Below are 8717 nucleotides of genomic sequence, written 5' to 3'. Positions count from 1 at the left end.
GACCGACATGACCTCCTGTCCCAAAGGTGCACTGGATGGGCAAGGACCATCCCCCGGTCAGGGCTGGGGATGCAGCATCCCCCCATGTGCTCTTTGGTGCTCTGTTGCAGCCCCCCACCGTGGGAAACCAGCCCTGTTTCAAAGTGTCTTTCCAAAGAAAGTCACTTTTGGCAGCCCTTAGGCAATGGCAGGTCTCCGCTGACCTGCTCCAGCGCTGGCATCTGTTACGGCTGTCACTGCCCACTCCTACCGTCACCCTGCTGGGTGCCCACCAGCAAAAATCTGCCTCGGTCCGTACAGCTTTGGCTTTTCCTTTGCAAACCGGCTCGCGTGGCCATCCCCCAGTGGGTACCACCCCGCTGCCCTCCTCTGTTTTGGCCCAGGAGGTTGGAGATTTGGGGTTCGGAGAGATTCCTGCCCGAGCGGGCCCGAGTGGCAGGGCCAGCAGTGCACCCACAGCATCAGCCCGGGAAGACGGGGTGACCCAGCCGTGGTCGTGCTGGGAGCGGGTGGCAGTGGGGGGCTGTGACCCGTGGGGCTGTCCGTGTCCGGAAAATCCCAAGCAGAGTGCCCAGCACCGCTGCTGAGCGCCTGCGGAGGAGGGCAGCGGGGTAGTACCCCCACCACGGCTGCAGCATCCGCCACGGGTGAAGCCCCCAGGACAGACACCCTTGCCCCCCCCCCCCCCCCCAAAGCCCCCACCCTGGGGGTGTCATCCTCCTGCTCTGTGGGGCTCTGTCGGGTGGGGACACAGGCAGGGGCCCCTAACTCACAGCAGCAGCGGGCCGGGGACATCATCTCCCCCACCCCACGCCAAGAGGCCACGGCGATGGGCGCGGGCAACAGCCGGTCGGGCTACCCGGATCCCCCGGGGCCCGGGCGGCTCCGGCGGCAGAGGGCAGCAAGCCACCGGGCACCCAGGGACACGCGTGGCTTCGCCACCTCCAGGGGGTGGCCCCGGCCGGGCCGGGCCGGGTCGGGCGGGGCGGGGGCGGGGGGCTCCAGCGGCGGGGGCGGCCCCGGGGGCCGCGCCCGTTTAAAAGGCGGCGGCGGCGGGGCGGGGGCGGCACTGTGGTCGGGGCGGGTTGGGTTGGGGCTCTGGGACCTGGTCGCCGCTCAGGTAGGCTGGTTTCGGGGAGTGGAGCCCGTGGGGAGCCCCCAGACTCTCGTGGAGTGGAGTGGAGTTGGGGGGGGGGGGGGCTAAGCCCCGCTCGCAGGAGGGCAGGGGTCGTGCCGAGGTGGGGAGTCCCCCTGATAACCTTTCTGCTCTCCCCAGGTGCAAAGATGGGGTGCTTCACCTTTATCAAGGTCATGATGATCCTCTTCAACCTGGCCATATTTGTAAGTGCACCCCAGCTGATGTCTCTGCCTGGGGGGGGGGGGCAGCCTGGCAGCCCCGCTGGTTGCCCCAGAAAACTGGGCTGAGGGGCTGGGGTCTGTGGGAGCGGCTTCTGGGGAGCACCCCGAGCCGGGCATGGGGTGGGTGAAGCATGCCGGTGTGGGTTCTCCTGCCCCCCCCCCCCCCCATGTCCCTTTCTGTGGGGGATGGAGTGGGGGCTGTGGGCAGTTGGGTGTAGGTGGGACTTATGCTTCTGGGACCCCACTGGGGTCTGAGATTTAGTCTCTGGCCCCAAGCTGAGGACTAAAGCCCTGGGCTTGTGGGGGGGTGTGTGTGGGTGTCTCACCCCAGTGGGGTGCCCAGTTCTGGCCAAAGCCCAGGGGACCATACTGGGCTCTGGGGGCAGCAGCTGTTGCATCAGCCACCCGTGTCCCTCTCTGGGCTGAAACTCTGGCGAGGGGTGCTCCAGAGCAGAGGGGGGTTTGCTGGGTCCCTGCCTGGGGGGCTTTGTCTCTGTAGGGGAGCAGCCCATGTGCATGACAGCAGCCTGTGGTGTTGGGGGTCTCAGATGTTGGGGGTTTCCAGAGCGCACACAGCCTCTGCTCCCACCCAGGGCAAAGGGTAGTGGAGCTCCTCAGAGCTATCCTGGCTCGGCGGGAGCAATGGAGCCACCTGGAAGAGGATGTGGTGGGATATTCCCTTGGGAAAGAGGGGTGCAGAGCCTCCAGGCTTGCTCTGGTGAAACACTCCCTCTTCAAAGCTCCTGCCAGGGCTTGGGGCTGGTGGGGAAGGTCGAGCGGGTGGAGGGCAGCCCTGACCTGACCTTGCTGGGAGCATGTGAGTGTTCGGGGCTGGGGGCTGCTCAGCCACCCCCCTGGGTGAGTGGGCAGCTTCCCCAGGTGGAGGAACTTGTGGCAGCGTGACGGTGGCCAGTGTCTGAGCTGGCCGCGTGGGTCCCTGTGGGGTCAGGGGGTGCCTGGGTGGCACTGCTGGCTTGACTGCCCTGCATGGGGGTTTCTGCCCCGCTACTGGCATTGAAACCCCTTGGGCTGGGGAAGGGGGCAGCTGCAATGCCACAGCTGGGGATGTTCTGGTGGTGGGGTGTGTTTTGGGGTCGTGAGCCATCTGGCCACCTGAAGTGTGTGGCAGCAATGCCCTGAGCTGCGCTCAGTGGCTACAAAGTTTTGCTTTGGTACAGCAAAAACTTGCAGAGGAAGAAATACCTGTGCCAGGACCTTCCCCAAATCCCAGACCTCCCAAATCTCAGATCTCTACCTGCCTGGGAGATGACATTGTCTTTCTCCTCCCAGCTCGGTGGCGGGACCCTCCTGGGAGTTGGTATCTGGGTCACAATGGATGGACAGTCCTTCCTGGATATATTTGGGACGCTCTCCTCTAGCGTCCTGCAGGTCGTGAATGTGAGCTACTTCCTCATCGTCATTGGTTCCATCCTGCTGGTGATCGGCTTCCTTGGGTGCTGCGGTGCCCAGAAGGAAAGCAAGTGTCTCCTGATGATGGTATGGACCTGACTTATCTCCTTATCAAGCCTCATTTGAGCTGGGTCTCTGGTGGGGGAGACCTGAGGGACAGATTCCTCTGTGGAGATGTGCCCCTTGGATGTTCCCATGTGGTGGAAGGCTGGGTAGACCTTGGAAAGGCAGACCTGGACCCAAAGTCTGCCCTGGGTAAGGGTGAAAGGAAGCAGAAGCTGGTGCTGAGCAGAGGTCTCTCTTGGAGCATGTCCGGAGAGGTCAGCCCCATGCAGATGGAGGGTTGGGGGTCCCCAAGGTTGTGACGCTTCTGCCTTAGAGTGGAGCTGAAGGCAATGACACAGAGTTTGAGCCCTGAGGTAGGGTCCTGCAGCTCTTGGGAAGCAGATGTGTTCCTGGGGACCCTGTGGACTCTGGCTGTTGCTTTGACTTCCTTCCCCTTGCTGTATCCTAGTTCTTCTCGGTGGTGCTGATCATCTTCATTGCCGAAATTGCTGCTGCCGTGGTGGCTCTGGTCTACACAGGTCTTGTGAGTGGCACATCTGAATCCTGGGTTGGGCTAATCTGGGACCTGTCCTACTCCTTGGGAGAACAGGAGACACTGGGGCTGGCAGTGCTGCCCGTGGATGGGGAAGCTCAGAGGTGGGGACTGCTGCAGGAAAAAGGGATGCCGGTCCCTGTCGGCACCAGCTATGTGGGCAGGCTGGGCTGGCCTGGCTGGGGTGAGGGTGGTGGGACCAGGGATACCCATTGCCCTAAAGAAATGAGGGTTATGGCACAAGCTTTGCAGGCTTCTTTCTTTCAAACCCCTTAGTCCAGTACCAGCCTAGGCTTGATGCCTCTCCACCTCTGATGGTAGGAGCCACATGGGAGAGGAAGTCCCTAATGCTTTATGCTAAGCAAACTCAACCCCTTATTAGACACCTGAGAAACCACCTGTTGAGAAAGGTGACTGTCTCATTAGGCACTGGAGAAGTCAACTGCAGGGCAAACATCATTCCTGGCTCCCTCAGTTACGCTGCTTATCAGATGACTCACTGGTCATAAGTGGCCCTGGTACCATAAAGCACTGGTTAGTGGGGAAGGGGCCAAGCTGTCCTTGGGCCAAAGGGATGCGGTGTGACATGCTCCTGGCTATGCTGCGTCTAGCTGGTCTCCTCCCCGTGGGCTGACACTAGTATGGGGGCTCTCGTCTCTGTGGTGCTCCCCAGGACCTTCTCTGATGGTGTTTCTCTGCCTCTTCTTGCAGGCAGAGACGCTGCTGACAGCTGTGGTGACCCCTCTCCTGAAGGAGAAGTATGGGGTGGATAGGAGTCTCACGCACATCTGGAATGTCACCATGAATGAGGTGTGCTGAGCCCTGGGGCCCCCACCTGTGGGTCAGGATGTTCCCAGCGCAGGCTTGGTCATGCACACCTGGGTGGGCCAGTGGGATGAGAATGGGGACACCATAGCAATCCTGGATGTGCTGATCTGTCACCGTGCCATCAACTTCCCAGATGCCTGGGACCTACCCACTTGGGATCTAGTGGTCCTATGGCTGGGGTGAGAGCTGTACATGCCAGAGTGCAGGGCAAAATCCTGGTCCCAGGAAGGTCCTTGAGCACCCCCCCTAGAGCTGGATTGAGCTGGGTGACCCCCTCCATTGGGCAGGAGGGTCCAGACCCTGTCTGACCCAGGAGGGGGACCTGCAGGATGCTCTCCCTATCCCTTCCTCTCTCCCTCTTAGGTCCATTGCTGTGGCCTGAATAACTACACAGACTTCACCAACTCCTACTGGTATCAGGAACATGGAACCTACCCGGAGCCCTGCTGTAACGACAGGCAGCCCTGCAATGGCACGCTCGCTGCACAAAGCGAAGTCCCGGTATGGATGCGCCAGTGACTCTTGCCTTCTGGCTGAGCCAAGTTTGGGGTGTGCCCTGGCATGGGGAGGGAGACCCATCCTGTAACTTCAGCCCCAGCTCTGGACGTGGCAGTCCCATGGGCTATAAGTCTTGGGGGAAGCTGTGGCAGCCTTGGCTTGTCCCTGGTGGAGACAAGCAAAGCTGCTACCATTGCTCTGGTCCTAAAGGGAGCTCTGCAGCAGGGTGGTATGCCTGGAGCTGAGCATGAACCTAGGCATGATGCTGCCTTTTTGGGTGATTCCCTGCCTCTTTCCCTCCTCCTCCCACAATACTGTGCTTTGGCCTGAGCAGTGGCTGAGATGAGTTGCCCCTTGAAGCCCTCAGACATCCTCCATGGCTGTGCAGCTCTAGGCTGGAGAACCATGCCTCCGTCCCTGGGGAAGTCGCACCCCAGCGGTTGGGGGATCGCTACCCCTTGCTCATCCTCACCTGTGTGGTTGCCTCCTGCAGGGTTGTTTTGATCAGATCTTGGAAGAAATCAAGACTAACGCAGGTGTAGTGGGTGGCGTGGCAGCCGGCATCGCTGCCTTGGAGGTGAGTGCCTGAGCATTACTGTGCTGCTGTCTCCACATTGCCTGGAGGTGAGCAGCGGGGCTGGGACTGGCCTGGGTGGCCAAGGGGCTGCAGGGGGCTGGTGCAGCCCCATGGACCACCATCTGCCCCAGGGTGGCTGCTGAGCCTTCTTTCCTGGGCACACCTGGCTCTTCCTCCTCGTGCCCACTGGGGATGGATGCTATGGGCTGTGACCTAAACCCAGCCTGGGGTGTGACACTTAGGGTGGCTGACTTGCCTCTTGCTGTCCACAGATTGCGGCCATGGCGGTTTCCATGTACCTGTACTGCGAGCTGGATCAGAAATGACCCCACGAGGCAGGAGGATGATCTGCCCCTCCACCATGCTGGGGTGCGCCTGTGGCGTGCCGTGCTCTTGGAGGACCCCATCGCTCCCTGGGCCTGATGCTGTCCTGTGCACTGTGATTTATAGCTGTGTTTTGATCTACTGAGCTGGGATCTGTAGAGTTTATGTGTATATTTTTGTACTGATATGGCACATGCGGTCTGTACATAGAGCTTTGGGAGGGGGTGAAGGGGGCAGAGGGGAAGCTGCTTGGTCGGTGTGGGAGATAAAGCAGCACAGGGGCTGATCAGGGCTGCTGATCTGGCAGCGGCACAGCGATGTCTTGATTAAACCCTTGCAGGCACGTACTGTACTTCTCCCACGCTGTCCCCATGGCATCCTTATGCAGGGGCTGGCACTGGGGCTGGCTGTGCCCCCTTTGCATCACTCGATTGAACTGGGGCTGGTGCCCAGCCAAGGTGGTGTAGGTGGTAACTGCACTCTGAGGTAGGGATGTATCTACCCCTACACCCATTTTCTGCCAGTCCTGACCCTGTCCTATGTTGTCCTCTACAAGAGATGCTGGCTGGTCTCTGTCCCTGCCCTGGTATGAAGACAGTCCTGTCCATCCCTGGCCCTGTGGGGGCCAGGGCTGCCCTGTACCCCCTGTCATTTCATGGCTGAGCCCCCCCCTCCATGCTGTAAAGAAAAACAAATAAAATTTTCATCTTGGATACAAACTATTTCCTGGAGTCAAGCTCTGTGCATCGACTGCCGTGAGCCCCATGCAGGCAGCACAGCCCTGCCTGCAGCCTGCCTGCCCTCTTCTCTGCTGCAGCTCCTCACCTGCTCGGGTGCTTGGAAACAACCAGCCTGGTGTTTGCACAACAGCCGTGGAGCGGTGGGGGCTACCATTAGCCCCGCAAACCTGCCCTGCCCTCTGCAACAGCTGCTGCTTGCTCAGGCAATGCCGGTTCATGGACCAAGCAAAAGCTTGGCTTGAAAGGCAGGGCTGGCTCTGTGGTGGTTTGTACTGGGCCTGTGTCCCCATCAGCCCCAGGAACCTGAAATGGGGTCCCACACTGCCCCTGTGATGCCCTCACAGTCCCTCTATGTGGGGGGGTTCATTGGGGGGCTTTCTAGCCACCCTCTTTCCCCAGCATCACTCCCTCCCTGCCTTTGGCACCACCCCACCTTGAGCATCCACTTGCCGTGCCTCAGTTTCCCCATTTCAAAAGTGCGGCCAAGGTGGCTGGTTTGGGGGGTGGGTGTGGTCAAGGGCCGCTTCATCCCATTTTTTGAGATGAGGGTCCCTACCTCCCTGGTTGTGCAAGGAGTGTGAGGGCTGTGGGGCAGTGGCAGTGAAGGACAGGGCGATTAGCAGCAGGCAGGAGGCCAGTGTGCAAACAGCCTCCCCGTGCGCTGCCTCGCTCCGTGCCTGCCGTGGCACCCCCTTATCAGCTCCCACACTGGGTACGGGGCTGCACCGGGGCAGCCCCTCAGGGTCCAGCGTCTCCCTGGTGCCACCCAGCACCCAGGCCGAAGCAGCCAGGTGGCAGCGGGAGGGGTGCGGGGACCCGCTCCCCGCTCCGGCTGACTCAGCCCCAGGAATGTGGGTTCTGGCCCTGCCCCACAGCGAGGTGTGGGGGGAAGCTGTCAGAAAATGGCTTCCTCTTCCTCCTCTTCCTCACTGGACAGGTGAAGGTCTCGGTTCCACCATAAACCAGTGACCTCGTGGGTGACATCAGGGCTTTTATTCCTCTTTTCCCTCTCTGAGTACCCAGGAGCTGCCTGGAGCCTGGTGCTGCCCAAAGCCCTTCCCAGAGGTGTTATGGTGCCCAGGAGCTGGTTGGCACCGAGCTGGGCATCGCTGGGCACACCTGGCCTGGCCACGTCCTCCTCTGCTCCCTTGTTTTGGGGCTGCCTTGCAAAGCCAGCTCCTGGCAAACACCATCTGGCCATTACCCCCACGGGGTGGAGTGGGCTCAGGGATGATGCCCGACCAGCCGGAGGCTCCCAGCTTCACACCTTTTCCCAGCCAAGGGGTTTCTCTGGTACAGGGCAGGCTGTTTCTGTGGCACCGAGTTTTGGTAATAACCCTGAAACCATCGGCTTGGTTCCTGCCCTCTGCCTGCTGGGGAAACTCGAAGGACCAGTTTCTCCTCCCGGATGCGATTCCTCCCCATTGCCCTTCCTGGCTCTCGGCTCACCTGGCAGTCAAAGGGCAGCAGTGGGACAAGCCAGGCTGATGCAGCCTCCCTGTGATCCCACTGCGCCCCAGCCCTCTGCTTCCCACTGCCCAGACACTGCCAAAGCTTTTGGGCTCCCCAGAGGAGACCTCAGCCCAGCTGGTCCCCCACCAGCCCCGGGACACACCACCCATCCCCACCAACCCATGTGGGTGCCACCAGGCATCTCTGCATCTTGTAACTCTTAGACTTGCCTGATGGTAAGTCTTGCTTGCCACGGTAGCAAACAGAAACTTCCTTATTGCCCCTGGGGAAGGTGCCCTTGGGCTTGAGGTGCCCGAGCAATTGACATGACAGGGTGTGTGTGCTGGGGTGGGGGGTGGGGGTTTCCTTTTTTCCACCCATGACACAGGGTGGAGGAGAGCAGGAGGGTAAAGTTTCCCTGGCAGGGACTGCAGGCAAGCAGGCAGCACCCTGCTGCCTGCCAGAGCCCGGGTCGCTGCTGTCTCCAGCCACGCACCCTCTGGTGCTCCTTGGCCCAGGGGTTGTGCTCTGCTCCTCTCCACCATGGGCAATAACCCCCTGTGTGGGTGCCGACCAGCCGGTGTGGGCAGAAACCCTTTGGGATGGGCAGAGCCGGTGGGAGCGAAGGGCACGGTGGCCGAGTCTGGGGACAGACTTTGCTTTTCTCCTGGGTCGGGTTTGCCCATCTCCCGGCTGGGGAGGTGATGAGGATGGTGGGGAGAGACCCAGTTGTGCAGGGGGATGCTGGGCAGCACAACTGGTGTCACCATCAGGGCTGGGCTCAGCAGGCATTTGGTCCCTGTGCTCTGGGGTTTGCTCTGCACATGGAAACAGGGGTGCATGCAGACCCCCCCTCCCACGCAGAGCCCCTGGGAATGGTGTGGCATCTCCAGCCTCATCCTGTCTGCTGCGGCCCTACAAGCTCCCATGC

At 61.0% G+C, this 8717-nt stretch overlaps 1 protein-coding gene across 1 annotated transcript; it reads left to right on the top strand.

Annotated features, from left to right (window-relative positions):
• The first annotated feature begins 1279 nt into the window (after positions 1-1279).
• Positions 1280-6313, top strand: TSPAN1 (tetraspanin 1). Its single transcript, XM_049808050.1, has 7 exons — positions 1280-1341; positions 2650-2856; positions 3284-3358; positions 4079-4177; positions 4559-4696; positions 5187-5270; positions 5543-6313. Exons 1-7 carry the CDS (start codon positions 1285-1287, stop codon positions 5594-5596), a joined length of 714 nt encoding a protein of 237 aa, XP_049664007.1. The 5' UTR covers positions 1280-1284; the 3' UTR covers positions 5597-6313.
• The last annotated feature ends 2404 nt before the right edge of the window (positions 6314-8717 follow it).

The sequence above is a fragment of the Accipiter gentilis genome, chromosome 8 (assembly GCF_929443795.1).
Source record: "Accipiter gentilis chromosome 8, bAccGen1.1, whole genome shotgun sequence".
Classification (NCBI taxonomy): Eukaryota; Metazoa; Chordata; class Aves; order Accipitriformes; family Accipitridae; genus Astur; species Astur gentilis.
This window is presented reverse-complemented; position numbering and strand designations above follow the sequence as displayed.

Bases quoted from the DNA above. Each gene is read 5' to 3' on its own strand.
- TSPAN1 (XM_049808050.1), top strand. From the start codon at position 1,285: ATGGGGTGCTTCACCTTTATCAAGGTCATGATGATCCTCTTCAACCTG. The intron at 2,857-3,283 runs GTATGGACCTGA...GCTGTATCCTAG, and splicing joins GCAAGTGTCTCCTGATGATG to TTCTTCTCGGTGGTGCTGAT. The intron at 5,271-5,542 runs GTGAGTGCCTGA...TGCTGTCCACAG, and splicing joins CCGGCATCGCTGCCTTGGAG to ATTGCGGCCATGGCGGTTTC.